The sequence below is a fragment of the Sceloporus occidentalis genome, unplaced genomic scaffold (genome assembly GCF_023333645.1).
Source record: "Sceloporus occidentalis isolate IW3139 unplaced genomic scaffold, rSceOcc1.0.p SCAF_1, whole genome shotgun sequence".
Lineage (NCBI taxonomy): Eukaryota > Metazoa > Chordata > Lepidosauria > Squamata > Phrynosomatidae > Sceloporus > Sceloporus occidentalis.
Window position 1 is genome coordinate 294,770,165 of NW_028316981.1, and position 19,351 is coordinate 294,789,515.

The window sequence follows — 19,351 nt, forward strand, 5'->3', positions numbered from 1 at the left end:
ATGTAAAAAAACATATTATGGGGATGAAGCAAAAATTCGCAGAAATTTGTTTTGGCCCCTAGGGGATTCAGGAAAATACTAAATGTAGTGGGAATGCCCTCCACAAGATCAAACCCTGGTCTTCAGAGTCATCATCCAATACTCAAACCACTATGCCACACTGGCTCTTGTTGACTTTGTCGTCTTACCAAGTGACAATTGATTAAATCGGCTTACTTCGATTAGGATTTGCAACAGGATTTAGGCCTGTACCTGATACAGGGGACTAGTGACTGGTATTTATTTCATTCTATAGACTTGCACTCCAGTAGATTTAGAAGTTCCAGAGAACTATGTTTGCTAGTGCTCTGCCTTCCCAAAATACTGCTGCTGCAGAAGCAGCATTCTAGACACATCAATGTAGTGATGGGATGAAGTGAACAGCCCATTCAGATTGGCATGGAGGAACCTTATCACATAGCAGAACCTCATCATTTCTAGCTAAACTAAGAAAGCAGCATAGTTGATATTTGCACCTGTCCCAATTATCTTGTTAATTTAATGATTCTTAAGTACAGAAAAGCTCTTACTATGGCACGATTCAATGCTGTACCATCTGCTGTATGACTTGTGATTATTCTCACATGCGCATCTTGCTTTTAGCATGCCTTGTTTTGTAATATGTCACTGAAGGTAAATAAAGAATGGAAAATGGACATGGCCAAAGCACAAAAAAGATGTTTCAGAGAAAGTGTCATGGCCAGGTTTTTGAGATCTTGTGGGTCAGAGATTCCCAATTCCTTGTCTGCATAGAAGCAGAAAAGAACTGCAAGCCTAAGAATTGCAAACTTCTTTCCAGAAGCACAGTATTCTCACCAGATTCATTTGTTTGGATGGTTGTTTCACTCCATGTACTCCATTTCCAAAAGAAATCATCACCAGCAGCACAGCGTACTTTGAAAGTGTACTTGGTATAAGGCTGCAATGCTTCCAGGTTAATGTGGGGATGTGACTCTGTAAGGGACCGAACTGTAACATTCTGCAAAACATAAATGAAAGTGTTATTATGAATGGATGGGTTGTTGCTACTTACTACATCCTGCCTGCTCCAACTGTGGGCTTGCGATCCACAGATTTGAGCATCTGCAGATGGCCCCCACCCCATTTCCCCCAATGGCAGAGCATGCACGCAGCCATGCCACTGCACACAGACACACAGCCACCCCCATTAAAACTGATGGGACTTGAGCTCCCATGGTTTTTGGCATCCGTGTGTGTGTGTGTCTGGAATGGAACCCCTGCAGAGAGGAAGGGATGACTGTATTACTATTTTTAAAATGAAGGTGATAACAGGCAATTATATAATACATTAACAGTGGTAGTAGTAGTAGTAGTAATTCAAAATTAATAATAATGTATTTATTTTAAATAAATAAAATAAAACAAAGATAAATTTACCCACAGTAACAAACCTCCCCCACGTCAAGTTTTAAATGTTTTTTCCCACCAAGCCTGCCAAAATCAAAACCAGAATTGGACATCTGGTTACATCTGGCCTTTACTTTTGCTTTAAAAATTGTAATTTTGGGATATTTCCCAGTGTTTCCAGGCAGGAGCTAGGAACCAATGCTGGACTCCCTAAATACATCAAAGCTGCATACCCCAGAGGTACTGTATAACATAATAGATATTTCCAGGATCCTAGGCAGCTGAAGTCAAACCAATACCTTTTGTGATTACTGGCTATCTTTATGAAACTCAAAAGGAATCAGGAAAAGTACACATGTCTTGATGCTAATAATAGATCTACTCACCACTTTTTCTTCTTCACCAGGATAAAAGCTATTCATATGAGTAACTTGGCATAGCAGTCCAGGTACTTCCTTTATAAATGGTTTCCTTATAAATTTTATATGCCAGCATAACTGGATGGCAGTTGCATTTTGATAACAGGCAGAGAGATTAACAGGAGGTGCAAGGTGAACTTATTTGAAAAGAAGAAATAAAAGCACAGGTCAAATACCTTGGAAAGTAAAAATGGTCAATACCCAATGAAATCAAGATGGACTGGAAAGTGAGCTTTCTTTCTAGAGTTCTTTGCTGAATAACTTTTGATACTGCTTTTCCACATATCTTTTAAAACACTGGTGACCACTGAAAAAATAGTGAAATTACCCCTCATGAAGTTATGATTGTAATATATAGTTTTGTTACTGAGGAAGGGAAATAGTTATGAGAAACAAGGTTTTTGAGCTGATTACTTCTAGACTCTGTTTCTTTTTTCCTTTTTCTTTCCTTTATTTGTTTCCTTTTCTGACAAAAAGACCATCAATCAGTAATCACCTGTAAATAAAAAGAATAATAAAAAGGGAAATTTTCACTGAGGTCTTGTGATGTCTTATATTTTCTCTGGAATTCCCTTTTCAGGATAGAACAGAGATGGCAGCAACTCACTTTATGTTGAATCCCTCAGAGAGTTCAGGATATTACTAAAGTTTTTGTTCCACATTTTCATCTAGTTACCCTGTGCAGAAGCCTCTAAAATATTGTTGACCGTGTAAAGACCAATGAAAACAATGTACAGTATAAAAACAATTGAAAACAATGATGCTGAATATAAACACTTACTCCTGTGCAATACATCAACTGCAACATCTGTCTGTTCCTGTCCAAGGCAATTTTGTGTTGTCAGTCGTAAATGATATCTCATTTGCTCACCAGTCATCTTGAATTTACTTGATATGCATTCATCTGTGCAATTGTAGTATGTCTGTCCATTAGACCTTTATGGTGGAGAAAATGGAAGAAAAAAAGAGGATTTTTTTGTGCTAGTATGAATTAGATTGTTAGAGAGGATTTTAATCTAAACAAAAGGGAAAACAGAAATTAAGCTTCTAAAGTTCATATTCCCAACTTGCTCTCCTTCTTCCCTTTTTCATGATTTACTGCTGCACTGTAAATCATGAATATTAACCAAGTTCCTCCTTCACCACTTCAAAGATTGATTTGAAATTAATTTGAAACAGTGGTAAAGACAAGACTCCTGGTTAAGATTAAAAAAGTAAAGGTTTTCCCTTGACAATGTTGTCAAGTCATGTCTGACTGTAGGAGGCAGTGCTCATCTACGTTACTAGAAAAGCCAGTGTTCTCAAAGACGAATCTGTGATCATGTGGCCAGCATGACTGCTCAGAACACTGTTATCTTGCCACCGAACTGGTACCTATTCATCTACTTGCACTTTCACATGCTAGGTTGGCAGAAGCTGAGACTAGTGATGGGAGCTCACCCCACCAAGGAGCACTTGGGCCTTGAACTGCAGATCTTGCAATCATCAGAGTTAGTATCTTAACCACTGAGCCATCATGTCTCGTTAACATTAACTGTGGTTAAATGGTGAATATGTTATTTGCACAGGTTGAAAAAGTTGGTATATGAACCATTCAGGCAAATCATGCCAGGTTGCCATCAGCTGCAGAGAAGTCAAAGGTGAACTCTTCACCTTGCAGCTAAGCACTCTATGTCAAGAACTGTTGCTGATATAAGTGATCATTGGTATATATCAGTGATCGTGAGCCTTTTCAGGTTCGCGTGCCAGGGGGCGGAGCTTCTGCCCCCTCGGGATAGGGCTGCGTGCTGGGGCGGGACTTCCAGCCCAGGGGGCATGGCTTCCACCACCCATGGGTGGAGCTCCCCCCTGCTGTTTTCCTGGCACCCAGCTGTCTCCCAGAGACAGCTGGGGGTCAGCAAAGGCCCATGAGAGGATGGAGCCATGGGCATGGCTGCAGTCCTCCTCTTCCCGGACCTTTCTTCAACCCAAAGGGGTCTCTGGAGCCCTTTGGGGGTGAGGAAAGGCAAAAGGGGAAGAAGAGGAATGGGCACACCCCTGCCTTCCTCCCCAAGGACCTTGCCTTCCCTCCAAGTGCCCTGTTTGGGGACAATTGAAAGGTAGACTGGGTAAGTGGGGAGGAAGGTGACTGGGCAAGCCCCCTGCCTTTCTCCCCATGGACCTTGCCTGCTCTCCAACTTCCCCTCTGGGGACACTTGGAGGGCAGAAAGGGTAAGTGAGGAAGAAGGGGGCTGGGCACACCCCCTCCCTTCTTCTCCACGGACCTTTTCCTGCCTTCAGCTGTCTCTCCCGAGACAGTTGAAGGCCAGCAAAGGTCCCTGGAGAAGAGCAACTGGCACCCCCCAGTCACTCCTCCTCTCCCCGCCCTTTCCCCAGCCTCTTGCTGTCTCAGAGAGGCAGCTGAAAGCTCCCAGGAAAAGGCTGTGAGGAGGAGCCAGAGGCGCACTCCTCTGGCTCCTTCTCTCGAGTGCCATTTTCCAGCTGTCTCGGAGAGACAGCTGGAGGCCAGAAAAAGGCAGGTAGGAGGAGGAAAGGGCACACACATGCCTCTTCCACCTTCTCTCTCGCCCCGTGCCTAAGGGAATGGTGTCAAGTGCCACTTCCGGCACGCATGGCATAGGTTCGCCATCATTGGTATATATTAACTATCAATGTATTCAACAAAATTTTCTTTTACTTCTTGAATTGTTGTTGCCTTGGCTGTTAACAAACATGTTTGGTTGAATTCTAAGAGGTTCAAGACTTTGGAGTTTATCACACAACAATATCCTGTGGGAAAACAGGAGTTAAATGAGATTTAAAGCAAAGAAAACCCAGAAATACCCCAAGTTTATCACACAACATCACAGTTAACGTGAAATAACGCAAAGTTAATGCGAACGCAAAGCAGAGAAAACTGACAGCTTTTTACTTTCGAAACAACCTGAATATAAAAACCTGCTGTTTTTCTCTTTGTGTTCGGATTAACTTCACGTTATTTCACTCGGGCAGCCCCCTAGTTTGATAAACTCCCCGAATTTGCAAATTTTGTTTAAATTCAAATGCACTTTAAATTGTGTTTAACTCCCGTTTCCCACGGGATCTCGCTAGCGTGGTAAACTCCTAAGATTAAGACAGAGCAGATGTAACACTACATCACAATTAAAACAAACAACAAATAGAGAGACAGATTTGTGTCAGAGACAGACGGAGGAAGGAATATGCATTTTTAAATAGATAAACTTCCAGGTCAAACCCTGCCTTTAAGCAAAGTCTGACAGATGGCAGATACTGTGGAACAGTAATGGTAGTCCCTCATTTTTATTTTTATTTTTTTGAGGACAGCAGCATGTGCAACACAACCTACTTTACACCTCTAAACTGGCCATCCACCCACAGATATGGCAGAGGACCCTAACCTCAATGCTGATGTTGAAGGAAAGTTCAACTGTACATCCCATTCATCCTTTTGCACATGAAATGGAGGTGTGGGGAGTGCTTCTTATTCTTTGGCTCAGATCCCAAAAGTCTTGGGCCACACCTGCACATTACTGATTTGAAAAAAAGCTTTTTAGGAAAGTCAGTATGACATCTGTTCTAGGCCATTGTGAATCTGAATATAATCCCTATACAACAGAATAAATACCCTGAGCCTTGAAGGAATTTTCTCCATTGAGGTCCCATGTGTAAATAATTGATATGATCACTCTTCTACAATTAGTCTCTTCACTGTTTTAGAATACTTCCAGAGGTAACCCACAACATTTGCAAATACATTGTTAATTCCCCAGGATATCTCATATCTGGGACATGTGTAACATCTCAAAATTTTCAAGCATACTTACACATCAGACAAAGTGGAATTTGCTGCACATTTTGCCGGATCAAGGTTAGTATAATTTGTTATATGACCCCATGTACACTTTAACTCAGTCATGTCTTCCGTTTCACAGTGAAGGTTTTTGGGTTTATCAGGCTTACCTGTTAAAACAAGTCTACATTACAATGCTTCATTCTTCTAATGCATCTTTACAACCACTTTTCATATAAGTAAACCTTGTACAGCTGTTCAGCAGAACATGATTGGAAAGATCCCAATCAAACTAAATGGTTGTCAGTTACTGCTTACTTCTCTCAATCTCAGTTTTTCTCAGTTTTTTGTGGGTTTTTCGGGCTATGTGGCCATGTTCCAGAAAAGTTTCTTCCTGACATTTTGCCAGCATCTGTGGCTGGCATCTTCAGAGAATGCTTTGCCTGGAAAAATTTGGGTGTATATATACTGTGTGAGCCTGGGAATGATGACTCACATTCAGTGTCATCCCTCTGAATAAATAGATTGTGCCTGCATAACAGGAGTTAATCTCAACACAGCAAAAAACGTGTCCCTTTACCTTATGCTAAGCTCCATGCCCCACAGATTTCCCCAAACCTAAAAGCAGCTGAAAATACAGGAAATGAAAATCAGGTCATATTTTGGGCACAAGATCAACTGAAAATGCAGGAGTGTGGCCTGCTGAGGAGGAGAGATGAAAACTGATTCCAAATCATGCTGTAGTTGCCCCACACACATTATAAAAGTGAAGTCATCACTGTCTACACATTGCCACCATTTTTGTAAAGAAAGATTTCCAGAGATGGAAGACCAGTTGTAACTGAGGTTTGTGGGAGTCACAGCTGCCTCCTCCCCATGTTCTGAAAGTCAAGAGAGAAACTGATGGGCCATGCAGAGAGCAAGAGTCAAGCTAAGTACAGATGGATATTGAAAAGCTGATGTGTGTCCAGGAGAGAGTGACCAAAATGGTATATGGTATGAAAGACCTGTCCAACGAGGGGCAACTTAGGTGCTGGGTATATTTATCCTGGAGAGGAGAGATTTAAGAGGTCTGCAGCTCCAGAAAACAGGACCAGGAGGAATGAATTCAAACTATAGGAAAATAGATTCCACCTCAACATTAGGAAGAACTTTCTGAAAGCAAGAGCTGCTTGAGAGTGGAATACAGTGCCTCACAGTGTAGTGGTGTCTTATTTTTTGGAGCTTTTTCAGCAGGGCTGGATGGCCATCAGTCGGGAGTGCATGGCAGATGGTTCAGCCCTTGAGGGCTCTTCCAACTTTGATTTTATGAATATTAATATCCAAGTTCAGTGCTCTGGTCAATATATTCATACACAACCAGGAAAAGAAGTGCAAGAGGTTTACGGATCATAAATGCTGTTAAGTGGGCTTAACTACTGTCACTTTTCAGAGAAAGAATCCACGCACTCCAAAAATGCCTTCTCCTCACAGCTTTCCTGGATGAAAATTGGATGAGAAGATCAGAAATGCACTCTGTCTATGGTTCCCCTCTTACAACACATTTTAATCCTCATAATAACCCAGTGAAGTTCAGGATAAGTGAGTGGGTATGTGACAGATAAAGAAAGAGAGGGAGAAAAGGAGGGAGTTGCTCATGATTTAAACCCATTGGCCTCCCTGGTCCAAGTCCAATACTCTACCCCTCAAACCACACAGAATCTCATGGAAATCAAACTTTAAAAATATGAATGTGGACTACAGAAAACAGATAATATAATACATTTGAAAAACAAACAGTGGGCAGAATTGAATTGAGATGGTACTGATTCTTTTCATTTTGCCTGCAGCCGATAAAATCAAAGTTTTTTTTAAAAAAAAGATTCAGTTATTGAATAGTTTTAAAGAATCAAATGGCATTACTGATAATTAAAAAATCAGAGACTTCTCAAAATATTTCCATGGTTAATAAAACGTCCTAGTGAGTAAACCTGTCTTCATAAAATAAAAGATGTAACTTATGGATGAGACTTCTGTAATTGGTGGTGGGGGTGGGGCTACTACTAAATATAATCTAGTGATTATCACCTTACCCAGCATCCCCCTAAATTGGGATGGAAAAAAGGAGGGGGTATCTATCAGATCGGAAAGTGCAGACAGAAGAAATGAAGGGAGACAGACCTATATGATATGATCCTCTTCCAATAATTTACATTCGCATAACTGTAATAATCATTAATTCACCTGTAGGATTAAAAACTGTTCTCAGCAAAATAATCAGCAGAGGGGTGGGCAACCTGTGATCCTCCAGATAGTAGGTTATAATTCCCATCATCTCTAAACACTGTCTGTGGCCAATGACAATTAAGTGTCCAGTAGCATCTCAAGGGTCACTGACAGAAATGCGTTAGACTGTCAATTTAGTTTGTTTCCTTATAAACATTTTCACATTTCTTCACATTCAGAATGAACAGAACTTCATGTTTAAAAAATGTAAACAGACAAAAAGCAAAATTGACTGATTTGTCAATCAAGGCCAAGTCAGGGTTTGACTTCAACTATCTTTCTGATGGTAAATTAAGGCTACTATCTCTTTTTAATGAAAGGGTTCTCATTTTTAACCCCTATATGGTAAGGAACGACACACCTGTACTCACTGAGTTTGGCCAATATAAAGTGAAGGGGGTGGAAATTTTTATTTTAATTTGCTTTCAAGGATTTGCCAAGTTTGCAAATCTTGTATTTAGGACATACAGAATGTGCGATTTTTTTAAAAAAAAACCTAAATGGAGGAAAAAGTAAAACTTAAGATTTCCCCACCCCATTCCTTACTGACATTGATGTTGTTCAACAATAACACTGAACATGTTCTACTTACTGGTCACATAGAGACTAGTCCCTTTATTGTCACTTTGGTTAACAAAAGCACATTGCACAGTGATGCCACCAAACGGTGAAACTGGAACATCTGTTTCCGTAAATGTTATTCTTCTTTGTTCTGTAACATTACTTAAATTCCTATCAAATTGATATCCATATAAAAGCTCATTCTTTTTTGCAATGCAGCAAAACGTAACACTGGAACCCTTTTCAACAACTTTGTATGCCGGGAAGATGTAACTCCTTCCATTATCCAGGAAGTCCATGCCTGAACAAAGATATCAAGAAAAATATTCAGTTTTCCTGGTTGGCTATTAAATTCCACAAAGAGCTCTTCAGAATTTGCTCATAGGGAGGAAAGTCAGACATTCCAGGGGCAGAAGATAAATGTGCATAAGATTTGTAGACTGCTTTCTGTTGTCTGAAACATTTTGTGTATTAGGTAGCAGCAGCAGCAGCAGCAGCAGTAGTAGTAAAGATCCAACAATAACCTTTACTACTACTATGGGAAAAGACAAGTCAGTATTATTTGGAAAAGTTATTCCTATTTCACTGACTGTTGTCTTCTGTAATCTGTTAAAGCCCTCTGTCACTTATCTGGAGGTGGGCACAGAGAAGAGAAATTAACTTCATGCCTTCATTTAAGATATAATAGAGTTATGCCGATTAGTTTCGTCTGCACTCCTGCCAACACATGCTAGTCAGGCCTCCAGAGATGCTCTTCTGAAAGTTCCAAGTGGCATTCTTTGTCTTTTCTCTGGTCCACATTGCACCTATACACCTCAGATGCCATTGATTCAGTCAAGAAAGGCACAGTATTTGCATCAGGAAGATTTTTTTAAAAACCCTGCTTAGATGCTACTAGCCAACTGTCAAAGCACATCCATGCAACTGCTAATTAACAATAATTAAGAAAAATGATAAAGATGAGTCGGGATTGATAATAAATCTTCCCTGTTCTGCTTAATTTGGTTTTAAATGGTAGTAACAACCAGAAGGATATTTGTGAAAGACAATGGAAACCATTTCAATGGCTTCACTAGATGTAAGGCAGAGCTAGCAAACCCATGTCTTTCTAGATGCTGTTGGAATCCCAACTACCAGTGGTACACACAATGGAATTTATCAGACAAGGGAAATTGGAAGTATAATCCAATGGCAATCTGAACGCAATCATGGGGTTTAACGTTATTGCGTGATAACCCACTACACACAAATTCGGGCAATGGGAAGTCAGTCCGAACGCAATCATGTGGTTTCACGTTATTGCGTGATAGACTGCCACACACAAATTTGGGCAATGGCATGCTATTTTCGGGCAATGGGAAGCCAGTTTGAACGCAATGCGCATTCACATAATTGCGCTAAACTAGTGACTTTAAGTGAATGCGTTCTGGCCCCACTTTCTTTTCGTTCGAATTTAAGAGAAATTCCTCCTGTTTGATAAACTCCAATGGTTGGGGAAGATGAGATCAGAAATATAAGACCTGGAGGAATGCAGTCTCCCTACTCCTGGCATGAAGAATATCATCCTCACTGTCATTGTGATCAAAGTGCTTCACAATTATTTTTACAGTGCCATGCTGCTTTACAGGGCACAACAGACAAAGTCACTCCCCCTGGGAGTTGGCATTCATACAGTATGGGAAGGAAATATTGCAATGCAAGTGTATATAGGGAAACCAAATGCATTTATTTTCAGCTTCATTTTTTGAAACTGGAAGGCTTTGACAAAGGCTTCATGCAAAAGCTAGATTTCAAAGAGAGAGCTGAAGTGGGGAGAAGAGAGTTGGCATCACAGTGTTTCCATTTGCCAGCAGGCAGTGATGTAGACTCAAGTCAATTGACTCAGATGCAAGTTGGACTAAGTCAGTTCAGTGACTTGACCCTGACTCAACTTGGCAATAAATAACACATGGACTTGCAACTGGAATGTTTTTAGTGACCGACTTGGTGCCATCATTCACTTTGAGTAGCAGGCAAGACCCACCCCCAAAGCAAGGGCACCTTTCTTGGAGGGGAACAACAAATGTGTCTGGCAGTGGGCTTGAGACTGAAGGATCCTTCTAAAACTTTTGAAAAGCTTTAGAAGGCTGCTCTGCTGTGCAGCGGGGACAGGCTGCCAAGCAGACCTCCAGCCCTTCCCCAAGCCCACTGCCAAATGCACTTGTTGTTCTTCACCCCCAAGAAATGCACCCCATCTCCTTTTTTCCTGCTAAAAATTGGCTCCCAGATTGGAGACTCAATTTAAGACTCAACTTGAAAGCACCTGGCAAGCATTTGACACTCAACTTGAGATTGGAATATAAAGACTTGAGACTTGAGTCACTGCTAGCAGATAAAGATTACTGTATTTTGTTTAAGCAGGTTTTTAATGGGTAAACACAGGAGTACTACATGGGATGTAAGTCTTATTTATTTTTTAACTTTTATATCTTTAAAATGTTTTATATTATTCAATGTGTGGATTTTTAATTATTTTAATTATTATTTTTTTGTTAAGGTTTTTAAAACAACTTTCTATGGGAGACACCTTGGGTCTCTTCAAACTCTATGATTCTACGATTTACGATTTACCATCTTTTATCTCCCATGCAGTCCAATTAGAAAACTCTACCATACTTCGGATTCTTACTCCATGAGGCATACACTCCAATGGCACATGAGAAGTCCAGGTCCAGTTCAGAGGTCGATTTGATTTATTGAGTTTTGTTGTATAATTCTCCTAAACATACAAAAGAAAAAGAAGACAACTGGGAAAAAATGATAGGCTCCTCCACTTCCTGAACTGTGGCTGTGCGGTCCAAATCAATCCGATAGCTTACTCACACAATTGGAGATGCAGATCATCTTGGTTCTAAAAAAAAGAACCACTAAGGGATCCAGTGCCAAATACACTGGTTTAAATGGGCTTTTTGGCCCCCCCCCCCCCCCGCACTCTGCACTGAGTAGAATCAGCGCAAGTCTGAAGTACAGGGAAATAACTCAGTTTTGAAACCAGATTATTTCGTAGTGTGAATGGAGCCACGGAAGATGGAACTGAAAGCAGACAAACATCTCTCAATCACAGTTTTCCTTTGGACATTGAAACTGATTCAAAGTTATATGGACACTGGCCATGTGATCAAGCTGACTTAGGGCTACTGTAATTCAAATATTGGATTACAGCATGATGTAGTGGTTTGAGCCAACAGGGTGTAGTGGTTTGAGCATTGGAGCAACAATGGAGAACAGAGTTCAAATTCCCACCTGACCAAGAAAACCCACTGGGTAGGCAAGTCACACTCTGTCAGCTTCAGAGGAAAGTAAACGCAAACCCCTTCTGAACAAATTTTGCCAAGAAAACTCCACAGCAGGTTCAGCTTAAGCTTACCATAAGTCAAAAACAACTTCAAGGCACACAACAATAAGCCAAATATTAACTCTTTCAAAGTCTGATGCAAACCATGGTTTAGGTTCTAAACTCTGGTTAATGCCAACCATATGGAGGGGGGAAAAGTCTGAATCTATCCTGCATCTATACCAATGAGAAACATCTTGACTTAAAAAAAACAGTGGTGAAAGCATACAGGGAATAAAAAGTTATGAGGAATTTCATACCATTGCACTCAGGACAAAAAATTAATAATATTGACTTGCTATGCATTCCAGTTAAGTATGCTGATTCTCAGTCTGAATTAAGTATGTTGGCTTTCAACCTGAACAAAGACTGAGAACCTTTTCCCCTAGGGTTTTCATTCAATTGTTTTGCTCCTAAGTGTTATTGTGTGCCTTCAAGTTGTTTCCATTTATGGTGATCCTAAGGTATCATAACGTTTTCTTGGCAAGTTTCTTTAAAGGGTGTGTGTGTGTGTCATTGCCATCCTCTAAGGGTGAGAGAATGTGATTTGCCCAAGGTCACCCAGTAGGTTTCCATGGCCAAGCCAGGATTTGAAGCCTGGCACAAAACTACATAACATTACAGATGAGGAAGGAAATATATACCTACCCAGAATAAGGCTATGCTTTAACTTGTTCCTGGAACTTATATATATTAAAGAAACTTTTTTTAAAAAGATACTTACATTGACAACAATATTATTCTCTTCACTTTGATAAATTTGGATGTTAAAAACCATGTCTCCTTCAGAGTGATATGATTTCACATCATCGCTAACATCCCACTCGAGTAACAGTTGCTGAAGAGCGCGATTTATGGAAACTTTAAGTGTTATGTGTTGAAATACATTATTACCTTTGGGAGAAAAGAATGGGAACTGAAAACCAAAGCAAAAACAAAACAACCAACTTCCAAGCAGACACAAAATCAGATTCATTTTAATACCTTCAACTCTGAGGAGTAGGTTTGCATGGTAGCATTACTACACAATGTGTATCATCCTCCTGACATCAGTGCTAGGAAAGACTCTAGAGCAGATAATTAAACTGACAGTCTGTGAACACTTAGAAAGAAATGCTGTTAGTACTAAAATTCAGCAGGAGTTTCTTATTTTAAAAAAAGGCATTCCAGACTACTCTCTCTCTCTCTCTCTCTTTCTCTCTCTCTTATTTTCATTTTGAAGGGATGCCACGTTGAAGATGAGCAAGCTTGTTTTCAGCTGCTCTGAAGACTAGAACAGAAACCAAAGGATTTAAGGTGCAAGAAACAAGACATTGGCGGGATACAAACCGCCATTTTGCGGCGTTCCCCCGCCGGCGTCATTTGCTCTGCACGGGAGCTGCAGCAGCCAAACCGCGTGGCTTCCGCGCGGAGCAAAAAAGAAGCTCCATTTCGGAGCTTCTTTCCGCTGCGCACTGATGAAGTCGCGAAGCGCCAAGGGCGCATTCGTGACGTCATTAGCGCTGCGACACGTCTGGACGCTATGCGTCCAGTACGTAAAGATGGCGGCGCCCATGTGGAAGGGGCGCCGCCATCTTGTACGTATTGTATACGTACTAGGGTTAGGGGGGTGCGGAAGCACCGCCCCTTCCTAACCCTAGTATGTATACAATACGTACTATATGGCGGTTTGTATCCTGCCATAGCCTAAACATTAGGAAGGACTTCCTGACAGTAATAGCTGTTCAACTATGGAACAGACTGACTTGAAAGGTGGTGGATCCTCCTTTTTTTTGGAGGTCTTTCAACTAAAGTTGGATGACTATGGAGATTATTATTGCTATTTCATTTTAACTGCTCCTACTGCCTCCTGTTGCATTTTGGGGTTTGTAGTTCGGTGTTCTATTTGTTCAACTTGTATGCAGATCAAGGCTGCATCTTATCACCCTATTTGTTCAACTTATATGTAAAACATATTGTAAGAAAAGCAGGCTTGGACACAGAAGGAGGAGGAGTGAAAATAGGAGGAAGGAATATCAGCAAGCTAAGATAGGCAGATGACACCATAGTACTAGCAGAAAACCCCATAGACCTGGAACCTCTATTAAGGAAGATAAAAGAAAATTGCAAATGCAGGCTTAATGTTGAACATAAAGAAAACCAAAATAATGACCACTGAGGACCTTCACAAGTTCAACCTAGGCAATGAAGAAATAGAAATAGTAAAAGAATTCCCATACCTGGGATCAAACATTGATATAAACGGGGACTGCAGTCAGGAAATGAGCAGAAGATTAAGAATGGAGAGGGTGGCTATGAAAGAGCTAGAAAAGATTCTAAAATGCACAGATATACAACTCAGCACAAAAGTTAGAATCATACAAGCCAGCATATTCCCTATTACCATGGATGAATGTGAGAGCTGGACAGTTCAGAAAGATGATAGGAAGAAAATAAATTCATTTGATGTAGTACTGGAGAAGAGTGCTGAGAATCCCATGGACTCCCAAAAGAACAAACAAATGCGTCCCAGAGTAGATCAAGCTGGAAACCTCCCTGGAAGCCAAAATGACCAAACTCAGACCGTTGTGCTTTGGACACATAATGAGAAGGAAAGACTCATTAGAAAAGACAATAATGCTGGGAAAAGTAGAGGGAAGTAGGAAGAGAGGAAGGCCACATGCCAGATGGATGGGCTCTATTAAGGAGGTCACAGGTTTATGGGGTTGCAGGAATTATGCAGAGCAGTGGAGGACAGCGGGTCTTGGAGACGTCTCATCCATGAGTCGAGAGCAACTTGAGGGCAGTTAACAACAACAAAGTTCAGATATGCGTAAGAGCCCTCTGGCTGAATATTCCAAATGTCTCTTCCTAAACTGCAAATCTCAGAGTGCAACAGGAGGCAGCCAGATAAGCTGAAGTGGAATAGCAAAGCTTTAAGGGTGTAGTGTGTAGTGTGATGATCTCTGTACCTCTTGAGATATTTTGATGGTGTGTCCTGTATGGCATGGTTTGGATTAGATGGCCTTTATGGTCCATTCCAACCTATGACGCTATTATCCAGAAATAATCCAATCAACTTTTACCACAATACCCAACTCTGTCCCCATAGCTCTGAAAGTCAGACAACATACTACAATTATGTTACCCTGGTGTGTGTGTGTGAGAGAGAGAGAGACAGAGAGAGAGAGAGAGACTATTAATCCTTTACCCCTGCTGCATTATCAGCCCTGCTATGGGGACAAATTATCCAATTCAGAGCTTGAGAAAATAGGGAAGAACACAGACTGCCATAAGGGACGTCCTTAGGACGTCCCATTTTGAAAAAGGGGCGTCTCTTCCAGACGCCCCTTACCCTGTTACAGACAGAGTCCGTAACAAATGGCGGCGGCCGTTCCACATGGCCGCCGCCATTTTGACGTAATGGACGCTCTGCGTCCACACGTCACGGCCCGGAAGTGATGCCATGAGTGCGCAGTTTGGGTTGCTGGAAGGAGCGCGATTTTCGTGCTCCTTCTTTGCAGCGCGGAGGAGTTGCACGGTTTGGCTGCTGCGACTCCTCCGCGCTGCAACCGATAGCGGCCCGAGACCGCCCCTTTTGGGCGGTCTGTAATGGGCCAATATATGTTTTAATTATAGCACCCAGAATCTCCAGACAACATCTCCAGACAGGAGCATGGATTCATAGATTCTCTGTATTTCAAGTCCACTTATGTGAGTCCTTGGAAAAGTTACCTTTGAGGATTACAAGTTCCAGAATTTCCTTATCAGCATGATCAGTCTTGTACAAATGAGTAGCAAGTGATCAATTACAAATATGCAGGAGAATGCTGTGATTTTGTTAACTGAGCAACAGCAATAAATTATACATGTCACTAGAAGGTCACACTGTTTGCTGCAATATTCCAAAAACAAAGTATGGGTTTGAAACTGAAAACACAAGTATGAGCAATTCTCTTTTATAAAGCAGGAAATGAGCAATCTTGCTCAGAAGGAATACATTCTTCTGCTTAGCTATGCAGGTAAATTTTTAAAGAAAGAAAATATACATTCAGCTCTTTACCTTGACTTTGAAGCAGGCCAAAACACAGCAGTATATAGAGAACTGCTGCTGGACACAACAAACATTCCATTGGTTATTCCTGAAAGAAACATGGAACAGCATAATACATTTCTGGATTCAGTTCTGGGCTTTAGATACATTGTCCAATACCTCCAACAATTGAAGACTTATTTTCATATAACTGTAAAAAGAAAGGCAAATCTACTGTATATACTCATGTATAAGTCTAGAAATGTAGGTTTAAAAATTGACCCCAAAAACCTGAGTCGACTTATCCATGGGTCAATGTAAGTATTTTCTCTTAACTCTTACTTAAAAGAAGGAACCATCTCCTGATGAAAAGCAAGGGTATAATATGTGAAGCTCCCAACCTGCTATACTATCTCATCCATCCAGTCTTAAGACTAAGCGCAAAGAGTTATGTCTGCTGGACTTTTGTAAGTTCTTTGACATAGTTTTGCTTTGCTTCATCTTTTAGATCCTTTGCTATATGCCCCTAAATTTTATCCTCGACATCCACGGGTCATAGCAAAATCCATAATTTTGGTCCCAAAACCTGTCCTCGACTTATACATGAGGTTGACTTATAGTCGAGTATATATGGTAAACAATAGGCCGGTGCTATCCTCTAGGATACTCCAAAGAACAGAAAATGGGAGAGGGGATTATTCTCCAGCTGGAGGAAAGAAATACACAAACTTTACTATCTGAAAAGATAGCACCTTTCCTTATAGACAAAACTTGCTGAGACATCTTGAGATCAGGGATGAGAAATATAACCCTCCAGATGCTGGACTACAATTCCCATTATCACTGACCATTCAAATAGGCTGGCTAGCTGCACACCTAAAGGGCCACATGTTCCCCCTTTTTGAACCTGTTGGGTCCTGTCCCAGAAGAAAGGTGAGATATGAATAAAATAAAAGTAAATAAATACAAATTTGCTACAGATAATTATGAAACAATAAAGCAATTGGGAAAGAACAACACATTAGACAAAATTCACACTGACACCAGGAAATTTTCATTTACAACATGAGAGTTCCCCTTCCCTTTCATGTTGCTCCAGTAAAGAATACTCAGACTTGGCTGAAGAAGTTCCCCCAACCTTTTGGAGCAGTTTTGGAAGGCACAGAGAGGATTGCTCAGATAAAGACAACTTTGATCTGGTAGAAGGAACATAATTCAGTGCAGCCCACTTGATGTTTGTGTGTTCTTTGTTTCTTTTCCCTGTAATTCTGTGTTTCATTCCCCTGTAGATGCTGCAATTTGAACTAGATGACATTACAGGGGACAGAATTGGAGCTTCTTACCCATAAAAAGGGCTCTGCTGAATCAGACTGAAGGCCCAGCTAATCTAGCATCCAGTTTCCCAGAGTAGTCATCTAGATGCCTGAGAACCAGGAGATGAGGACAGTGGCACTGCCTACAATATTGGAGGTAATCTTGTTGTGTGCCTTCAAGTCATTTCCAACTTATGGTGACCCTCTATTATGGAGTTTTCTTGGCAAGATTTGTTTGGGGGAGTTGCCTTTTCCTTCCTCTGAAGTTGAGACAATGTGACTTGCCCAAGGTCACCCAGTGGATTTCCATAATCACACAGGGATGCAAACTCTGGATTTCAGAGTCCAATGTGCAAACCACTATACCACACTGGCTCTCAGCGGAGGTAATATATAGCCATTGATGAATTTATAGTCCAAGAATTTACCTAATCTCCTTTCCTTTTGTACCATCGTCCCACCAAAAGCCATCTACACTCCCCTCCTATTTCCAGTGGAGAAAAGATGTGCCTCTTTTGAAAGGAGAAAAAGCAACTTGCTGTCTGAAAATGGCCTCTGTCAGAGGAAAACCAGCTATTTTCCCCCAAATAATCCCTAAGAATTTTGGATGTTCTACAAGCAATCCAGATAATTTTTAAAATACCCATAATCATGGCACACTGACAGAAGTTTTTCTCAGTTCAAGTTGGACAAATAAATATGTCAGAGAAGGAGTCAATCAGTAAAACTGCTTCTCCCTCTCAACAAAAATAGGAATCGCTCCCACTCCATTCGACATGGTTCCTCCAAACTAGGATTGCCATATCCCAGGAATAGGCGGGACTTTCCTGGGTTTTAATGGTTCAGGACGGTACTGTCCTGCTTCCCGTTAACTTCCCAGGTGGTGCTGGCACCGCGGACCAGGCTCCTTCAGGCCCTGCCTTGCACAGCTGCAGGAACCTGCAGCAGGAGCCTGACTGTTGGCAGGGGGCGGGCCCAGCTCCTCTGCTAGTCTGCCTGCCCCCAAGAAGGAGGAGCCTCTGCTCTTTTATTTAGGCCTGTGCCTGCACACCAGTGTTGCCAATGTCGTGACTTTCACACGAAAACGGGGACTTTTCAGAGCTTTTCGTGTGATTTTGGTGCCTGGCTCTATTTCAGTGCATTTTGGGTGACTTTTGCCTATTTCAGCTCCAGACCTGATTCTGAGAGCGAGGCTGGCTACTGACCAACCCTTTGGAGTGTCACACATTAACAGTTTTCAGCCAATCAGAGAGGACTGGAGAGTGGTCGCCGCCCCCGCCCTCAGGAAGTGCGCTCTCTCTCTCAGCCCCCGACTCCCTCTTAAGTCTAGCTTTCTTAGACTTATGCGTACTTCCTCAGATGCATGGGAACTGTAGTTCATTGTGGCACCAGAGCTCTTTCTCACAAAACTACAATTCCCAGGGTTCCCTAGCACTGAGCCAGGGCAGTTAAAGCGGTCTCAAACTGGATTATTTCTGCAGTATGGATTGGACCTTGAGCATTTTTAATAACTAAGGTCCAAAACACACTGCAGAAATAATCCAGTTTGTGACCGCTTTAACTCTCCTGACTCAGTGCTAGGGAATCCTGGGAATTGTAGTTTGTTGTGGCACCAGAGCTCTTTTTGATAAAGAAGGCTCAATGTCTCACAAAACTACACTTCCCAGGGTTCCCTAGCACTGAGCCAGGGCAGTTAAAGCAGTCTCAAACTGGATTATTTCTGCAGTGTGTCTTGGACCCAACTCAGGCTGCATCTTCACTCCAGACTCCAAAGACAACCCAGTTTCATACCGTTTTTACTGCCATGGCCCAGTGCTATGAAATCCTGGGAATTGTAGTTTGTTGTCACACCAGAGTTTGCTGAGAGAGAAGGTTAAATGTCTCCGAAAACTAGAATTCCCAGGATTCCCTAGCACTGAGCCATGGCAATTAAAAGGGTGTCAAACTGGATTTATTTCTGCAGTGCGGTTGCAGCCTAACACATTTCTATTTGGCACAAAGCTTCCTGAACCCCCTTCATGTCAAAATAAATATCTTAAAAGGACTGAAAGATTCTTTGTTTGGTTCAATGGTGATTTTGAGAGTTGAAATAAGTTACAGTTATTTTTATTCAATTATGTTTACATTTATTTGCAAAACATCCGCCATTTTAACATTATGGGAATTTTCCGGGAATTGTGACTGAATATTCCGTGTGATCTGGGGGAATTC

General features: G+C 41.4%; 1 protein-coding gene across 1 annotated transcript in view; it reads right to left on the bottom strand.

Moving 5' to 3' along the window:
- The window catches only part of LOC149324095 (oncostatin-M-specific receptor subunit beta-like), a 39,713-nt gene that overhangs the window by 13,971 nt on the left and 6,391 nt on the right, over nucleotides 1–19,351 (bottom strand). Inside the window, exons 2-9 of the mRNA XM_089496344.1 lie at nucleotides 15,858–15,936; nucleotides 12,540–12,709; nucleotides 11,053–11,200; nucleotides 8,474–8,743; nucleotides 5,651–5,786; nucleotides 2,608–2,762; nucleotides 1,794–1,963; nucleotides 856–1,018 (exon numbers count right to left, since the gene is read on the bottom strand). Of these exons, the coding sequence (XP_089352470.1) occupies nucleotides 856–1,018; nucleotides 1,794–1,963; nucleotides 2,608–2,762; nucleotides 5,651–5,786; nucleotides 8,474–8,743; nucleotides 11,053–11,200; nucleotides 12,540–12,709; nucleotides 15,858–15,927 (1,282 nt within the window). The 5' untranslated portion in view covers nucleotides 15,928–15,936. The remainder of the gene's footprint in view (nucleotides 1–855; nucleotides 1,019–1,793; nucleotides 1,964–2,607; nucleotides 2,763–5,650; nucleotides 5,787–8,473; nucleotides 8,744–11,052; nucleotides 11,201–12,539; nucleotides 12,710–15,857; nucleotides 15,937–19,351) is intronic.